Below are 19852 nucleotides of genomic sequence, written 5' to 3' on the forward strand. Positions count from 1 at the left end.
TTATAGTTTCCACTATAGAGGAATGAGGGGTTGAAAAATTAAATGAAAAAAATAAAAGCCAACAGTATTTTTCTATAATTTTCTATATTATTTGGTACATGATATCGTCGGTCTGTCCAACCATACGAGGTCCTGAGCTCCCAGTATTAAAACTACCGTCAGTGCGTCGCGCGTCATCTGTACATCTCGCTCGCACCCGTATAGTTGCACAAACGACTTCTCTTTCTTAACTAGTTTATGTACAGTCGTCAGCCGCACACGCTCCCCGCTTGCGATATACCAACATTTAACATCAGATCAGATACAAGCTATGTGCTCACATTGCAAACGTCTGTACAAGTCACGGACGATCGAAAAGAGACCTTAATAGTTACAAATAAGGTCGCGATCAGTTTGCAGCGTGCGTACATAGTCACAACATTGAAGCAGAGATCAGGCGCGTCGGCAGAGCAGCCGCAGTAACTTAACATAAAAAAATTTAACAGCCATCTTGTTAATAAATAACGCGGTCGATATGCCGATTGTAAGAAAAACTATTATCTGATAATTGTCAATATCAAAAAATGTTAATACGCCAACATTTGTAGGGCCACGAAAAGCGTTCGCACACAAAATACATCGCTAAGTTAAATTTTAATACTATATCACGTCTTAACAAAATAAATTGACCACTACGATCGAAAGTGCGAACTTATATTTGGCTATTAAAAATCGCGTACCAATAATAATTTAATATCAAATAAATGTATTCAAAAGGGTAAAAAAGCGATCGGCATTTCAATCTTAGTACTAACTAGAAGTTTATCTAAAAGCAAATGAAAACTTACACTGTACCCGACGCAATAGAGTTCAAATCGGCTTATACAAACTTGTCATACTACAAATATAAAAAATATACAATATTACACTAACTGGTATAATACAGCACTACCGTAAGTAGCTTCCGAGTAACACCTTAACACGAGCAGAGTCCACGATGAGTCGATACAAAAGCGATATAAACACCAAAAAAACGCGTTAAATCTAAAATTGGACATTATTAAAATATATTTACTCTTTAGTAACTATACATTGAATCGCATGACGACTGAATTATAAGAAAACGTCATACAACATGTATGGAGTTGACGGCGGAGGGGGCGTGGCTTCACCTACACGGAATATTTACAATTTTAATACAAAAACATTAAATCCTGTGCAAGAAACGAAGCCGGGACATTAAACAAAGCTAAATTAGATAATACACTTTAATAACTTAATTCGGACAAAGAAATCTTTAATATCTTTGATTTAAAAACATCTATAGTAATAACTTAGATATGTCTATACAAAAACTTGATCTTATGATTTCAGCAACTTCCCGTAGAAATGTCCCGACTTCGGCTGTACATAACAATTACAATCAAATGAAGCCTAATTCGTGAGAAAATGCTAACTACATAAAAACTTCCAGTTTCTGACTTCAAATTAGTTGAAAAAAATTCATTCAACCTTTGTTCAAGTTAAAATAATATATTTATAAACCGCGATTCACGCGCAACTTTAAACTCACATCAATTTTGTCAATACATTAGTAAATTCATCCATTTTAGATATATTTACAAAAAAAACTACGCAGTTCTAGGTTCCTTAGTCGCAAAAACGTTAATTTAGATTATAATGAACACTTTGCGTACTCGCATTAACCAACACTTAAGTCAAAGCGGGGAAAGTTACTAAACATTCTGTAAGGAACATATAAAATTTACGAAATTACCTTTGCAAGTGCAACTGGAACTCCGATATTAAATTTCTTCTAAAGTAATATTTTATTTAACAAATTGTTACTATAGCGTTTGAAACTTATTTGTTCATTTTACGTTTCGAGAACTCTGTCACATTTTCTACATAAATCACTTTGTTGTAGACATTTAACTATAATTTGACCTACATTCAAAAACAGACAATAACGCATTTCCCTAATCAAGACAAATTTAAGTGAAATCCTTTAACAATATACTTTGTAATTCATTGCTTCTTAACTCATTATAATGTATTGTTTAGTGAGAAATCATATCGGTGATAAATGTGTATTCCGAGTGTTGTTCAGCGTTGATCAAAATTGTTCAGCGCTAGTCAGTGTCCACAGCTTGTGAGTGTTCAGCACTAATCAGGATTCAGCGCTGTTTACTGTACAGCGCTAGTCACTGTTCAGTCCTGATCAGTGTTTAGCGCTGGTCAGTATTCAGCGCTGTACAGTACTGAGCGCTGTTTACTGTACAGCACTAGTCAGTGTTCAGCGCTGGTCAGTGTTCAACGCTAGTCAGTATTCAGCGCTGTTCGGTGTTCAGTGCTGGTCAGTGTACAGCGCTAGATAGTGTTCAGTGCCAGTCAGTGTTCAGCGTGTGTCGCGGGCGCAGGCGCCGCAGACGTAGTCGTCGTCTTCTCGCAGCGCGGCGCGGCTGAGGCCGACGCAGTGCATGTGGAACCATTGATCACAACCGCCGTCGCACTGCACCCAGTCCACCTCCTTGCCTGAAACAGAGTATATACATATATATAAGAATTGTCCATTAATCACTTGATGGTGAAACAACAATTGAACCTCCACCACTCCTCTCTTGTAATTATTTTAACTACCACTAACTGATGCTATTGGAATTACGTTATCACTCACAAATACATGTGATGTCTTATTTTGGCTTCTCTCCCCCATTTGAGGAAACTGTACGCTAAAGTATTAATATAGTAAAGCAGAGCTGCAGTTACCTGTGGGCCTGAGGCAGTTGTCCGCGGCGCAGTCCTCGTCGGAGGAGGCGGAGGAGAGCGAGGAGGTGCTGCTGCGGCGCGCCGCCCCGCTGCCGCCCGCCGCGCCCGCGCCCGCGCCGCCGGCCGCCGCCGCGCCGGCGCGCTGCCCCGCGCGGGGCTGGCGCGCGTGCTTGCCGCGCGTGGAGCCCGCCAGCCCGCGCTTGCGCCGCTCCTGCCGCGCCATGTAGTGCTTCCTCATCATCAGACCGGACCCTGACGACATGCCCTAAGGAAACAACACGATATTTAGATTACAGTCGATATTTAGTGACTTACGTAATAAATTGCTTTAAATTGTATATGTTACTTTACCTGTTTTCTATTTAAGTAATTCGTGGTCGTAGCCGAGCCTCGTTTTATCGTTGTCTTTGTTGCTGTTGGTCCTGGAAACAAACAATTAACTATTGTATGACCTGCATTGAATTTATCTGTAGGTTTGTTGTGCGTGTGTGTGTGTGTGTGTGTGTGTGTGTACCGTGGTGCGGGCGCGTGCGCTTGAGCTGGCGGTGCGGGCGCGGCGCGCGCTGCGGGCGCTTGCGGCGGCCGGCGTCCAGCACGCGCGCGCTGCGCCGCCCCTCCGCGCCGCGCGCCGCCACCACCGCGCTCCACACCTGCCTCTGCTCCTCCAGCCGCACCTGGACAACACACATATTACATTTTCCTTTACACACTTTTCTTAATAGACAAGGATGGGACGGAAAAGTTGATTTGTTTACAGCGGAGACATATAGGAAGGGTAAATATCCTTTCTATGTGCATTACCGCTTCCATCGATTAGGGGTAGGCAATATATCTGAAATTGAGGGTATCTATAGGCAGTCGCTTCGCATTTTCAGCGGATTCAGAAAGCCACTTGCTCGTTTGCTACCTTCTAACACATAAAAAAGTAGAATCTTTGTCATTCGACTCTCAACCCAATCACAAGAACCACTTGTTTTCATCTCCAGGTTACGAACATCAGGGACTTACTTTAAGTCACTTCGTATACCTAGACGTGCTATTATATCTCACCTCTAATAAGTCTCCCTCCAGCATGAGGTCCTCCAGCTTGTGCAGCATGCCGGGCGAGAGGCGCGCGCTGGGCGAGCGCGGCGTCGCGCTGTACGCGTGCTCCACGCTCGCTGACGACCTGAACACACACCAGGTTTAGAAACTGTTTAGTAAGTATCATGGGCTATGACTTATTTTTTAATTGCACGCGGGCGAAGTCGCCACCAGCATGATCAGTATAGTAAGTACCTCGAGGCGTGCGAGTGCGTGCCGCTGTCCCGCCTGTGGTCGGGCAGGTGTGCGTGGTGGGGGTGGGGGTGTGGCAGCGCGGCCAGCAGCGCGCGCGCCGCGTCCTGCCACGCCATGGCGCGCTCCGTGACGCACTGCAGCGCCTCGCCCTCCGCCAGCCGCACCGGCAGCTTCTGCAGCCACACCTGACACACGACAACATTCAACACCGCGCATACTAACACTTCATTTATCTACACAATTAAAATAATGGAGAACTATTCAAATTGTAACAGTTAAATGACTGTAGGTAAAGTTCCTACCAGCAGTGCCAGTATGCGATGAAGGCGGGGCCGCTTCGTGCGTGTGCAGTCGGGGCAGAGGAACTTCTGCTCCGTTGCCTCCCCGCGCTCCGCCCCACGCTCCGCCCCGCGTTCTGCCCCACGTTCTGCACCGCGTTCTGCCCCGCGCTCCGGTGACGAGTCGCGATCCTCCGCCGCAGACGACACACACGACGCTACACGGAAAATGTGTTGAACATTAACATAAAACGTCTAGAGCATTCCATAGACAAAGTTGAAATTTAGAATAAAACATACCATGAAACCAATCCTTGCAGAGTTCGCATTGCGACATAACGCCGTACTGTCGCTTCTGGCATATACAGAATGTAACTCCGGCGGTCGGCGCTGCGCGGACTTCTTTGCGCATATTTTTAGCCCTAAAAAAAGATACAATTAATATTTGGGTCGATATAGCCGATAAATGAAATGTGTGTATTGTGTTAGTTACCTGAGTTCTTTGATAGCTGCTAGTTCCCTGTGCTCGGCCTGCTTGAAGGCGGCGACGATCTCCGTGGGCGTGGCGTCCTCGCTGAAGTGCTGCAGCAGCGCGCCCGCGCCCGCCTCCGCCTCGCGGCCCCGCCGCCGCGCCCCGCCCCCCGCCTCCGTGCGCGGCGACAGCGCCTCCAGCAGGCTGTACGGCCAGTTCTAAATAACAGAATTAAAATTAAAACTCCTTATTAGTGTAAAACAACAATCACGCAGAAAACACGCGTATGGTGGAGACAAAATTTTAGTCGCCCCCTTTCCTTGACAAGAACGAGAAGGAGAAATAGATATGACTGAGATGAAGATGCATAGGTAAGGGAAACATCCTCTTTCCGTGTGTCCCTACTCCGATAGATAAAAGTTAATCAACAATATTTAGAAAATGTCTTTGGGCAACGATATCTTCGATATTTCGCAATTCAAATGGCTTTTTGATCGCTTGTCACATAAAAATACTCTATGAATGTGTCTGTAAGAGAAAAAGTCTTCATATTCCGTCGTCTGTCGTTTGTGGTTGTATTAGTTGCGGTACCTTCTTGAGGAACATGTCTGCGGCGCCGCGCTTCCACTCGCGCGCGGAGTGCAGCGCGGCGGCCAGCTGGCTCTTCTCGTACAGCGCCAGCGGGATCTGCGCGCCGCGCCGCGCCAGCGCCTCCACGCTGTGCAGGTACGGGTACAGCTCCTTCGACTGCATCTCCTCCACCTGCACATTCAATATGTATCCAACATCACAAATGATGAGGCCATGCTTAAACTTTAAATTTTGTTAAGTTTTTGACGTATCGAATCGTAAGTGGCGTATTAGCACCATTTTATAAGAAACTAAATTTTTGAGATTTAATTCAATATTCGGTCGTTAATATAAGGGTGTTTCTATAATAAACTTTACTTCAATCGGTGTTTTACGGAATATCTCTATTTTTTTGTTTTAATCAATAATTTTAAATTTCAAATTTAATATTTAAATGTTTCTTAGGTAAATTTTATTGATACAATTATTTATTTAGTGTGTGAGGTGTACCTTGGCGAGCCAGTCCCTGGCGTGCTGCACGGCCTGGTGCAGCGCGTGGTGCGAGGGCAGCGCGGCCTCGATGTCGTCGCCCTCCGCCAGCAGCTGCTCCAGCTCGGCCAGGCTGGTGTGCGCCTCGCCCCCGCCCCCGGCACCGCCCTCGCCACGCCCCTCGCACAGCACCGCCTGCGCGCGCGCCTCCCACTCCTCCACTTGAGCTAGAAACATATTGAGATTAAATTAGTATAATATACTAAAAAAAATTAGAAAACAACAAATTAAACAATCTTACTTGCTAATTTCTATGAATGGTTGTTCGTTAAAAGATATATCGGTTACGGCTCAGCGGATCTCGATAAAATTTGACAGATGTAGAACTTAGACTAAAAGAAATCCTATTTAGTTTATTTTAATTCTGGATGTAATCGCGGTTTAAAAGATAGGTCGAATATAAGTAGCTGTTGCCAAAACAAAATTAAACAGCATATATGTCCTTCCAGACTGTTCTACATCTGTGTCAAATTTCATCACCACCTGTTAATTCACTCAGAAAATACGCATTTATAATATTAGTAAGATAAAACGGTAATCATAAAAGTGCCTTTTAAATCTATAATTAAGTAAGACACAGTTCGAGGTGTACCTCTCAGTTTGTAGAGCGCCGCCCGCTCCTGCTCGACGCGGCGGTGAGGCAGCACGCTGTCGGCGTCGCGCAGCAGGCGCGCCAGCACGGCCGGCGTCAGCGCGGCGCAGTCCTCGCGCAGCGCGCGCGCCTCCGCCAGCCAGCGCGCCTGCGCCAGCCGCCCCTGCGCGCCGCCCAGCTGCGGCAGCACGATGCACAGCCGGCACCCCAGCTCCACCACCTGCACACACACAATAATTTATTAAAATGTAAAAATAATGGCCTTTTATTCTGATCCTCTTACAAAATTATTGAAAACTTAAAATACTACTACCATACAGCTACTTTCTACATGTATTATTCTAGAATTTGAATCTTTTTTTATATTCGTAGATTTGTTTGCCATACGACATAGGCCTTGTTCAACCTTTTCCACTCGTTTCTTTCTCGAGCCACCCAACTCTGTTACTTATATCTACTGTTTACTGAAGAAATGGGGCAAAGTGGACTGTGGGCGGGTATTGTAAATCCTCTCCTTCAAGCTCCAATTGTCAATATACACGTACCTCCTCCAGTTCCCTGACGGTGTTTGCATCCACTTCATCCAGTTCTTTGCTGAGCAGTTCTGTCGCTCGGTCTTCGAACTCCTCGGTCTGTCTTAAAACTTCTTTTACCGCTGAACCTGATAAAAAACATAATAATATTAAAAATGCGAAAGTTTAGATGGATGGAGGTTTGTTAGAGTTTGTACCCTAAACGGCTGAACAAATTTTGATGAAATTTGGTATAGATGTAGACCATAGTCTAGGAGAACACATAGGCTACTTACATTTTTTTAATTCCACGCGGTCAGTACCGCAAGCGAAAACTAGTTGCAATTATTTAGGCCATCCATTCAGTAAGCGTTGTTTAATAACTACTACTGTTACTAAGCGGATACTTTGGGTAGTCTTACCTTCAGGCAGCACGCAGGCGAGGCCGTCTATCTCAGCAGCGAATAGCGTGAGCTCGTGTATAGTGAGCCTATACTTGGGGTCGTGGTGTCGCGTGCGCGTGCGCATCTTGTTCAGGTCTAGCTGCTGGATCACGGAGGCGCATTTCTCCGCATCCTCTATCGCCGTCTCCAGAGCTCGCACCAGCTCCGTCTTATGCATCTTAACATTATCAAGAGTTTGTTAAATTTTGTGGTTAGAAAAGTGAATGCAAATAATGTTTTTGCTATTTTCTTTCTTTTTGCTAGTTTCTTTGGTGTGTTGGCCGTGGCTTTGGTTATCCATCACACAGGGTAATGTTTGGGTCCTAGTTTGGACACCGGAGGACTGGTGTCCAAAGGAGAAATAAAGTTATTATAAAGAGGAAAGATTTGTATTTTCGTATGTACTGAAACAACTAAAAAATTCTTTTACCCTTAAAAAGCTACATAGGCTACATTTTTTTTATTTGACGCAGGCGAAGTCACGAGCAACCGCTAGTGTGTAGGGCGGGTGTTGTGTACCTTGAGTTCGTGTGCGCGGCGCAGGTGAGCGCGCAGGCCGTCCAGGTCGCAGGTCTTGGGCGTGTCGGGGTCCAGCGCGTTCTGCACCGCCTCCGCCCACTCGCGGAACAGCTCCGACTTCTTCTTCAGCTTGTCCAGCATCGCCGGCAGCTCGTCCAGGGTGTACCGATACCTGCACCAACACTTTCATATTACACTAGCTGTTGATCCGGAACACATAAAAACCTTCTAATATTGTTTTCGTTGTGGAAAACTTGGTTGCAAATGTCAAAATTCAAATGATCACAAAAATCTTGCTTGTTGGCATAAGCTTGTAGTTTTATGCCTTTCTCGCAAGCCATTACTTTTTTACAACTTACCAACCCCTCAAGTTTAATAGAGTGTAAATATACAACCTAAACTGTCTTGAATTGTAAGGTTTTTTATTACAGAGTTCTACAAACGTTCTACATAACAAATAGAAATAGGTAGTAGGTAGGCACGATAGGGAGGAGTGGAAGCGAGTGGGCGGAGCAAGTAGGAGGAGTTAGAGGACAAGTGTGTGGTAGTGGGTGGCAGCAGACCTGAGCTTGTGGCTTGGCGGCGGGCAGGCGCAGAGCTGCGCGTAGTGGCGCAGGCAGGCGACGTGCGGCGTGCAGGCGCAGGTGACGCAGGACAGGAAGCACGTGGTCTTGCACAGCTGGCACTGCCGCTCGTCGTCCGGCAGCAGCTCGAACGCCTCGCGCTCCGCCTCCGTCACGCCCTGGCACAACACACATTACACATTACACAACTGCGTACTGCCTAGCCTAAATTATGGTGAGTATTCAAAAATCTTGCAACGTACCATCAGCGAAAATAATCAAAAATATATGTGAAGTCAAACCGCTGAGCCTGTATAGGCTACAAGTCCCCTCAGTAGGGACGTATAGTGGGCTGGTTATTTTTGCAATGTGTATTAAAGGAAATTTGAAAGAATCGATTGTCATGATAAATCACATAAACAAATTTAAAACCGAATGTGGGTACAAAGGTTGATGAGTTTAGATTTATAACGTGAAAGAGATTCAGATAGAACAGATAATAGATATACTGAGACGATCCACCTAGTCAATAGCGTGGACGTGATTTCAGCATCTTTTTACATGAATAGAGGGGGGAGGACTAGGGGGGCGGGCTATGAGTGTAGCGCAGAGCACTCACCCAGTCCAGCAAGCCCTTGCGCAGCTTGCGCTCGTCGTGCAGCATGGTGCGCATGTCGCGGTAGGCGGCCAGCGCCACCGTGAGGCTGAGCGCGTCCGCCTCCAGCGCCATCTTGCACACCAGCTCGTCGTGCGAGAACACGCAGTAGCGCCGCAGCGTCGAGTAGTGCAGGATGCACTCGCGCCCCATCTTCAGCTGCACACGACCACACTTTGTACTCCTCGCCACTCCATTCACTTGCCACGACGGGGACAACAGTACCCTTACATCCGACGTGCCAACTCAAACCTCGGTGTTACTTTGTTTCACTTGTACAGTCAGGAAATCTGACAGTGTTGTACTAAAATAGTCATTTGAATGTTTCGTACACATTGAGATAGCACGGAATAAATACCAGCAGGCCACAACTTAAAAATGTACGCAAACGAAGTTTGTCTTTTTGCAAGCCAAAAGGCAATTATTTTATAAATGTAACACCGTGTATTTCCGCAACTGTACATAACATTACTAAAACTTTTTTTAATGTCACCACCATTTACATCCGTTTTGTAGTCATTTCCCTTCTGCTGCAAGTAACTCATTTCAATCACTATTTGGAGTTATTTATATTTACCATGTGTAATTTACCTAACACATATATAAACACTGTTTACCATCCATTTGTAGCAGTTTGGCCTCGCATTTGTAGAAGGCGGATATAATGCCGACAGCCGATTACTGTAACAAGTTCCCGGCGTCAGTTTGCCGTCCGAATACGTTGTTACTTTTGGACATACGGTTCCATGTAGCTTTTTACCTAACTTACTTGAATATTTTAAGGGGGTGACTGATAATAATGTGGGAGGTGACTCACCCAGTCAGCAGGGGTGAAGTTGACAGCCTCCGCGAAGTTGTACCCCTGGTTGAACCCGGCGTGGTAGGCGCGCGGGAATGTTATAACAAACTCGCCCGCGTGTTGATCCGTCCTACATACAAAACATTAATAATACTTAGTTGTAACATGTACGAGAAAGGGAAGAGGGCTCCTTAAATATATAAGGAGCCAAGGCAACGTTGATGCTCTAATAACTGAGTTTACAATAAAAAAATCTTTTTTATTATTACATCTTCGCCGATTTCGCCGAAATAGCGAGGTCACCGCTGTCTCTGCAACTAAAAATCCGTTGTCTACTTTTAATTGTCGATGGAGGGAACTCACAGAAAGAGAAAGCGTCTCATTCCTCTCCAAATCTACTTCCCATTCCCAGCGTTTACTTGTATGATGATGGAAGGGGGTAACAGGGGTAAAAATGGAATAGTATTAAAGATGCATGTCTACCTGTAGACAGGAACTCCTGCCTTCATGAGAATGTTGGGGTTCATGATGGTGACGAGCTGGTGCAGCAGGTCGGGCTGCAGCTGGAACAGCTCGGGCGCCTCCGCCTTCATGGCGGCCTCGAACTGCTCCGCCTTGCAGCCCGGCACGCCGTACCACGTCTTGGCCTCGCCCCAGTGCAGGTAGTTGATGGAGTAGCTCCAGTGGTCCTCGTTGTGCCAGCAGAACGTCGCGAAGCACATGCCCACGTACAGCCACGGGATCTGGTACAGCGACAAATGTTACTAAATATTTCCGAAACACCAGCGATTTCGACATGGTAAAAAAAACATAAGTACATCGATGCTAAATTACGTTGACATCTGTTTAGTCGTTTAGGCTGTAAATTACAATATAAGTCCATTTATCCATCGAAATTTTTGCGTGTATAAGAATGTTGCTTGTTACAAAACCCTTCATATAAATGAAGCAAACATTTTTACACGTTAAACGTGATCTTACAACTTGGACCGCTCAAGTGGGCGTGGTTTGCGTTGTGTGGGAGTGGTCTGTATACTTAGAGGCGTGGTCTGTGTTAATGGTGTTCGTAGTTTCTGGTAGGTGTTACCTTCATGCCGGAGATGTCAGCGTTGATGTGTCCGAGCACGGAGCCGTCCAGCACGGGCAGGTTGTTGAGGTTCCAGCTGGAGTCCGCGTACTGCTGCTCGCCGGGGTACAGGTGCGCGCTGGACTTCGTCGGGAAACCTGACATAACAAACTTAGCATTACTATACAAACAGATGCAGGATATGTCTTTTTTAAGCAAATAAAAATAACAATTCCTGTTAAAATTAAATGTATTAAACTTATTAACTATCGTTTTTTTATAATTCTGCATTTGTAATTGGTTTCTTACAATCAATTCCAACATTTTAGTTTTCTCTATGAAAAAACTGTCATTTTTACCTGACCGTCTCATTACAGGCTAAAACACGTCTCCGAACGGCTCGTTTAGCTGTAGGTATAACTCCGCAAACCAGGTTATATCACCTTTGCTGGAATATTACCTCATATTCCTTTGAATACTTTGAGCTACAGATTTACTTAAAATATACAAGTTTAATCTAAGTAGTGTAGTGTGGTCTCACCGGAGCCGTGGTCCATGGAGTGAAGGTCCGCGCCATACTCCACGGTTACGTCCTCGTCTATTGAGGAGACCACGCGCCAGAATTCCCTCTCCACAGTCGATGTCGGCACCATCTATACAAAACACGATTATTTTATTGAAAATACATATTTGATAAGAATTTTTATGTATTTACGTTATATAATAATACTCAAGACGACTTTTATCACTTCGATTAATATAAAAACAGATTTTGAATTGAATAAAAAAAAAACAAAAGTAGTCTATGTGTTCTTTTAGATTTAGTTCTACATGTATCAAAAATAATCGAAATTTAAGCGGTTTTGGAGATAGGTATGTCCCGCAAGTATGTCAGCGTGGAATTAAAAAAAATAAACAAGTAACCTACATGTTCTTCCAGACTATACTTTACGTCTATGCGTAACCTAGTTAGGTCCAAACATTGACATGTATAAGATAAGTAAGAAGTACATCTGTACTGGTGTGGAGTGCAGGAGTACTGACGTGCACGGGCATGTTGAAGTAGTCGGACTTGAACTGGTCGGCCATCTCGCCGAACTGCTGCAGCGTGTACTCGCGCGAGGCCTGCTCGAAGCCGAAGGCCTCCGCGGGCTTGGCCACCTCCTCCGCCAGGCACACGGGGCAGCGCCAGTCGCCCTTGGGCACGTCGGCCAGCGGCGGCACCAGGCAGAACGTGTGGTACGAGTCGTCGCAGCCGTCGCACAGCAGCATCTGCTCCTCCACGTCGCCGCGCCCGCACACGTGGCACATGTACTTCGCCAGCTGTACACACACACTATTATACACACAACTGGCTGGTGCTCGCGACTTCATCTGCGAAGTACTCAGTGATACCGTAGCTTTTTAATAGTGGAAGAATTTTTGAAATCGGCCCAGTAGTTTTTAAGTTATTATAATACATACAAAAATACAAATCTTTCGTCTTTATAATGTTTTTGTTGTAAGGGATTTTTACTCAAAGTGAACCACCATGAAGTGTCCTGGCTGAACTTAACCAGCTAAAAGTCATTATTCAATTTGCACTATAGACTCTTTGCTCCACAATATTATAAGCATCAAGTAGGTAGGTTGACTAATTTATTTGATTTAAAACTAGAAAAGAAAAAATATTTTTAATGGTTCCCACAGCTTTCAATACAGTTAAGTCATATACTAGTATTTTAAATGTAATGTTTGTGTTTATGTTGTGTTGTGTTGTCATGTTGTGTTGTGTTGTGTTGTCATGTTGTGTTGTGTTGAGCACGTACCGGGTCGTCAGGGTTGTGTGGGTGGTGCGGGAGGCGCGAGGGCGCGGGCGCGGGCGCGGGGGCGGGGGCGGGCGTCACCGACACCGTCATGTTGCTGAGGCGGTGCTCCCGCAGCCGCCGCGAGCGCCCCACGCCGCAGCTGCCGCCCGACATCCACTTGTTCTCACGAGGACCTGCACCATGCACACGACATACATCAATACAGCACATCAGTTTGTGTAATAAAATGCTATTTAAAATCACTTGTTAATTACATTAAATGATATTGTTGATGTATTTAATCAACAATCAATATGTCACAATTCAAAGTTTTAGGTTATCTATCAACTGTCATCTGTTAATCAAATTAAAAATTAATGAAGAAATATTCTAGCGTTTAAATTATATCTAATTTCTAGTAAAAATTGGAAAATATCACATTACTTCCTTCCGGCAACTGAAATACCGATATTTAAATTATCATTGTTATAAACCATGTTAAATCACATTATAATCCCGTCTTGATACTTGGGGATGTGTAATGATTAGTTCAACAGCCACTTAGTCTGGATTTCTCAAAATTACAACTACATTACGGCATTCTCTTAGTAACTATCACATACTTTTTGTACTAGGGTAATTAACAAATTCTTGTACCGATCAATATAAAGAAAGAAAAATAATACTAGTATATGATTTAGTAACTAGAAATAGAGAAAGAGAGGAATAGAGGTAGAACAAAAAAGAATTACTTTTCCATCTGTAACAGAATTGTATAAATAATAAATATAAATTCATAACTCACTCCTCCTGGTCTCGCTGGCATTCTCATCCTTGCTGGGCGTGCGCAGCTTCCTGTCTGCGTGCGCGTGCGCGTGCGCCGCGAGGTCCGGCAGCGCGCCCTCCGTGCGGCTGCCCTCCGCCTCCGCCTCGGGCTCCGCGCTCTTGTAGCGCCGCGCGGGGGGCGGAGTCGCCGCCGGGCACTTGCTGTTGGAGCGGCTGCGCGCGCCGCCCGCCTTCTCCGGCGTCGCCTCTTGTTTCACTTCGATTTTCTAAAGATTTCAAAAAAACTTGTATATCTCCAATAGTTAATGATATAGTAAAATAGTCTTTTCTATTTTTATTTCAGCTGTAACTGATATTTATAATTGAAATTTAGTTGACCCCGACACAAATGTTAGATCAGAAGTCAAGTTTGTGTAGAAAGATCTTAATATAGATTTTTATTTATTTGCGGCCTATACATTCATGAACTACTGACAAAAAACAATACAAACTTTATTTAATATAATTTAGTACAAAAATTAAGAGAAAAGTAAGGTTCTACAATTTCTACAGTTGTCCAATATTTTGGCAGCTCGAACCATCATAGGCATATAAGCAATGCATTACACAGATATCCTTGACCTGGCAAAATGTTTGAAAAGAACTTTACAAATTACTTACACAACTATTTTTATTTAATTATATACAAATACTTACCGTTTCCTTGTTATCTCCAACAGCACCACTGTTCTTGAAGACATCGTAGGGATAAAGGATGCGTTCATAGTGATTCTTCAGTATGGAGCCGATGCCCTTGCCCTGAGGGTGTCCCATACGACGCGCTATTTTGGACCACTTGCGCTCCGCAGAGCACACCTCGAAGCCACCTACACAATTTGTCTATTATAGCTGCAACTCAATACCCTAGAGCCCTAGACTATACTTAGTTCGTAAATGGATAGGTTTTTGACATACCTCTGCTTGTTGCAAGTCATATAAGGTGAGGTTTATTGTTAATTATTAATAGAACTATATTTGTGATTTTTAAACAATTAGAAATTACAACCAATTATAAAACTTATAGACATTTAGATTAAGTTTTAAATACTGTTTGATTCTAAGATTATTGATTCATCAATCAGTAACAAAATATAAAACAAAATAGCTAAAGATTACAGAGTATTCTTGTGTCTTCTTGTATTGATACAGCAGAAATTACTCTGCCACTTCACTAGCTGTACACCTTTGGTATTTTCAAGTTACTTAGACAAAAAAATTATAAGAAAATAAAATTTTTATTGAATTACCAAGAATTTAAATCTACTTTAAACTAGAAATAAACTTGACACTGGCCCAATCCGCTGAGGGAGAGCCATAAACAAGAAATAGAATAGAAATAAACGTATGTAATTTAGAAAATCAATATTTATATTCATGATTTTTTTTCTACTAACAATATCTAATAGAAAAGGTGTAATAAAAATCCATATAACTGTACATGATGTTACTAACCCGCTTCTTTAACAATTTTATGTAATGCGTAAAGATCTAGTGGCTTGCGTTCCACCGTTGGGATCTTGAGCACAGATCCCTGCAGCTCCCAGAACTTGATAATCTGGTCCAGGAAGTTGAGTTTCACGCGAGTTATCGCCTGCGAGAGCAAAAAATAACCAACATTAAGTTAAAAAACTCATTTCCGACACCTAAATACAGTCTGTAATGGTTTCTAAGAGTAGCATTTAATACAGATTAAGTGAATAATGAGCGACTCTGAGTACCATCATCAAAGTATTAAATCACTAGCTTTCGCCCGCGACTCCGTCCGCGTCGAATGAAAAACAAAAGTAAGTAGCATATATGTTCTTCCAGGCCATCTTCTAAATCTGTACCAAATGTCATTGAAATCCGTTCAACCGTTTAGGCTACAAACTCTAACATCCATCCATCTAAACTTCCGCATTTATAACATTAGAATGTTTATTGAATTTTCTGATACCTAGAACTTAATACGATTATCTTAACAATATCTTTTATTTGATTCATGTTAATATCCATTACCAAAATTGTTAGCAAATCACATTGCTATTATATATAAACATTAAATATGTCCATTTGATGTCAGTAAACCAATTTTGATAATTGATCAAGTCACTAGGCTATTTGCTTGATGAGAATTGAATTAATAATTTGGGACAGTATTAGTAATCGAATGGAAATTAATTTGACAAGGACACACTTTACTAAATAATATCAAATCTATATCAATACATATAATAAAATTGGAATAACTGTATGTAATATCAAGAGAATAATTCCTGATACCCTGAAAATGATGTATTTGCATTGTATTAAAAAGTTTTCTGTCTTTCCGTCCACAAGCCGCGTTTATTCCGGATAATCTCTGAAACGGCTAGGTATATTTCGACCGGACTTTCACTAAAGGGTAGCTGACATAGACGGGCATATTTTTATCTCGGAAAGAGTTACGATTCCCGCGGGATTTTTACTCGATAATTTTACGATTTAACATATCATTGAATTTTGTTTTTCATAGTTCGTAATATTGCGCGGACGAAGTCGTGGACAACAGCTAGTTACACTACAAACACGTGTGTTTAAATATAGGTAAATACAGATGAAAATATGTAACTTTAAAATGCAAAAAAAAGCCATACATTTTTCCTTATACAATATCCTGCCATTATACTATCCTTCTTTTATAAATATTGCAATACTAACAGATAAAAAAAAAATGGTACGCAGTTAGAAGCTTATTGAAATATTTTCATCTTACCTCTAATTCATTTAATCGCTGTATCCGAGGTGTGAAACGTAATCTGTCCACATCCACTGCAAACGGAGGCTGCCAGTGCTGTAACAAATTATAATAACATTTTATTGTAGATAAGATATATGTAAACATTTGTAATGTAAAATCAGCCCTTATCTGGCCCAGGTATTTCTGTCAGAAAATGTGTGTAACCTACTTAGACATATACAAGACAAACAAAATCTACACAAGTATAGACTAACAAGTTATGTGACCATAAGTAAAACTTAAATCATAATACTTCATTTAAGCTCTTCTTTTATGCAAATTTATATCCATGTAAGTTTTACATATGTTTAGTGAACCCAAACAATAGCAGCCACTATATCATTGGGGTAGAAACATTTTTGTTTAACTACATACAATCAAGAAACTTTAAACACTGCTGTTATTTATTTTGACTTAAACCAGGTTAGATGAATTTTATCAGTCAAACCTATAGTTTCTATGAAGTTACATTACTCCCAAAAACAATATTCTGCCATCGTTTAGCAAACATTATCAGACTGTGCTCCACTAATAACAATGAATATTAAAAATTGGCTGTTTCTATCAATTGTAATCTAGAGCTCAGTTGTAATTAAGATAAGTTTCTTTCTATATCAGATTATCAATCTACAAATAGATAATAGTAAACTTGGTGGTATAGAGCGTATTTTGCAGTTTTAGATTTTAATCTGTGCATGTTTGAGCAGCCACACACCTTTGACTAAACTGTCAACAGCAGTTGTGCTGTGCGATTGTCTATTGTTTCACTGACAACTCAACTGTTTAGTTGCACAACTAAAAATCAAGTAGTGTGCACACCTTCATATAAGTTCAATGTGGGACTAAACAGTTGTGCGATAGTTTAGTTTGAGGTATGCACACACTCTTAAGGTTTTTACTATACAAATTCTATGTAAAAAATATTAAACAGATTTTGCCAAGAATAAATCGCAAAATTACATTTTTTAACTACCAAAAGAATTAACAAGTGTTTGAACACAATACCATCTGATGTATAACAGTAAGTGGTTGTAAAATGGTTCATTTAGGGCCTGTCCCACCACTGGGTGATAGCTCAGATAGCTTAAAAAGGATATCACTCTCCGAAAAAGTAACAAAACGCGAATATCCATCTCATGTTATATACATTGTATTGTTATCAGACAATTTACAATTTGGTGGGACAGGCCCTAAGTATAGTAAAGAAAGATAACACAATGTCATATACATACAAATAAGTTAGCGAAATGCATTATAAGTCAATAGGTTAACATAACTATCACAAGGTTATTGAACCAACTTTAATATTTTGATAAAATTTTCACAATCAATATATTAAATTATTTATCTTTGTTTTAAAAATTGTAAGATATAAGATTTTTTAATAATTACGTTATACTATTTACAAAGAAAACAATAATAGCCTTACAAATAAACACAGTATAAAGTTAAACTTAGGAACAAACTAAGTATAAGCATAATTTGTACTAATATTCGCTTATACTCAGTTTATTCCTATGTTTAACTTTTTACTGTATTTATTTGTAAGGGTAATAGTGTTCAAATATATAAGAACTTGTATAAGCTTAGATACCATAACAGCCTAATGAGAGACCATTACAATTAAAATATCACTATTAAATGATAATTATTGCATAGTACAATAACAATACTATTGTAAACATAAATTTAAAACATGTAGAAGTTTCGACTTCATGGTAACACTACAATAGTCTTAAAAGGCAAGGTACAGCAAGACTTTAACCCTAGATTAAATGACATTTGACTATCCACAAAATGTTATAAATGTGTGTGGAACTAACAATAACTTGCAACATAACACATTTCTATACATTTTGACACATTTTAAAGATACTATTAGTGATATTGCTAATTAAAAGTATTTTTAAGCAATAAGATACAATCAGTAGAAACTCACATTTTATTAGATTAGGTAATTCAGTTAGTTACATTATGAATGGATTTTACAAAGATTTGAATTTAACAATAATACAATATTGATATAAATGTGTAATTCTTTGACATGTGGCATTATATTTTGTCTTTATGTATTTTCCTAACCAAAAATCATATTTTATTATTTAATGAATATGTATATGTATAGTTTTAAAATGGATGTATTTGGACATAGAAGTGTTTTAATTAATTGAATTATGCACATTTTCTAACAATAAAAAAATGTTGTTAAAGGTAATTTTTTTGTATGAATGACTTTAACACATAGTTTAAGGTCATTGCACTTGGTTTAAATATATAAATAGGAAAAATATTTGATGACCTATCAGAGTTATGCAATTTTTATGTTGTCAATACACAAGTTTGAGAAAGCATTTGGTATGGATTTAGTGCACAAACCAAAGTTGGCAGTTTGAAGGCAAGCCAAACAGATTTAAAATTATTTAAATAGTCCTTCACAAAAGGTACAAGCAAATGTATTCAGAATAATAATATGTGCTATATGTTATATGGACAAATGCAAATAATTTCAGCTCCAATATGCATTGTTCCATCACAAAGAGAATGCTTTATTTTTGCAACTTTTTGCGAAAATTTATAGAGATATTGTGTATAGAGTTGTCATTACAGTTAGTTACGACAAAAAACTCGCAAGAGTTATTTTTTATCTAAGTGTGGTAGGCAGGAGGGCACGACACAAAATGGCAACCACTGTTTCAACAATATGCGAGTGCATTCGTCACTAATTAAACGCAGTGCATAGCTAAATAACCACTATAAGGATACCTTGACACGTGTTATTTTGCTTTCAGCGATAAAACCAAAAAGAACAAAACCATTAATTACGAACAACCAGTTACTTCTGTTGCATCACAAGACGTTTCCTAGCGTGTACCATTAGGGTTAGAAAATCATAAATTGCAGCTCAAATCCTAACAAATAATGACTAACTGGCCCTAAAACTGTAAAATTTGTGTGTCGATGACAAAGAAATGCACTTACTGCTGGGGGCTTGATCTTACAAATCCCTGACTTCTCCGCGATGGGCCTTATTTTGCTGATGTACGCCAGTGGGTCCAAAAACTCTTCAGGCGTTGGCTCGAAGACTGGCGCCTCCGGAGGTACAGTGAAGGTGAAATTATCAGGTTTCATGGGGGACGCCGAGTCCCCCATACTAACTTCGACATTAGCTTCGTCACATTTTCCCATTTTTGAGAAAAACCTATGCAGTTCTCACTATTTTAACTACAACTAACACTTTAACATTATCAGATGTTAAGGAATGAATAATGCACGTCCGCAAAGAAATAGAAGCAATAGAATTGTTCTTTCCATAAGGAATCTCGACAAGATAATAATTGAAATTATCACCAACAAATAACAGAGTTCACTTGCACGTCCGCCATGCGAAATTGAACTTTCGAAACTCCGGTCTTGCCATATCAAAGGCCCTAATTTTTT

At 41.0% G+C, this 19852-nt stretch overlaps 1 protein-coding gene across 1 annotated transcript; it reads right to left on the reverse strand.

Annotated features, from left to right (window-relative positions):
- Nucleotides 1–57: 57 nt before the first annotated feature.
- Nucleotides 58–19825, reverse strand: LOC106111385 (lysine-specific demethylase lid). The gene is made up of 28 exons (XM_013293448.1): nt 19394–19825; nt 16391–16468; nt 15109–15247; nt 14314–14483; nt 13637–13883; nt 12853–13025; nt 12089–12367; nt 11586–11697; nt 11066–11202; nt 10462–10721; nt 9997–10108; nt 9144–9338; nt 8525–8703; nt 7962–8133; nt 7422–7620; nt 7033–7148; nt 6488–6707; nt 5857–6062; nt 5368–5538; nt 4798–4994; nt 4605–4726; nt 4329–4522; nt 4027–4211; nt 3799–3916; nt 3263–3422; nt 3100–3170; nt 2749–3013; nt 58–2514 (listed from the first exon to the last, which is right to left on the reverse strand). Exons 1-28 carry the CDS (start codon nt 19598–19600, stop codon nt 2378–2380), a joined length of 4821 nt encoding a protein of 1606 aa, XP_013148902.1. The 5' UTR covers nt 19601–19825; the 3' UTR covers nt 58–2377.
- Nucleotides 19826–19852: the final 27 nt, after the last annotated feature.

The sequence above is a fragment of the Papilio polytes genome, unplaced genomic scaffold, assembly GCF_000836215.1.
Source record: "Papilio polytes unplaced genomic scaffold, Ppol_1.0 DF824169.1, whole genome shotgun sequence".
NCBI classification, from domain to species: domain Eukaryota; kingdom Metazoa; phylum Arthropoda; class Insecta; order Lepidoptera; family Papilionidae; genus Papilio; species Papilio polytes.

Coding starts and splice junctions, on each gene's coding strand:
- LOC106111385 (XM_013293448.1), bottom strand. CDS start 19,600: ATGGGAAAATGTGACGAAGCTAATGTCGAAGTTAGTATGGGGGACTCG. Junction 16,469..19,393: donor GTAAGATCAAGCCCCCAGCA/GTAAGTGCATTT, acceptor AATTTGTTACAG/CACTGGCAGCCTCCGTTTGC. Junction 4,212..4,328: donor ATCGCATACTGGCACTGCTG/GTAGGAACTTTA, acceptor GTCGTGTGTCAG/GTGTGGCTGCAGAAGCTGCC.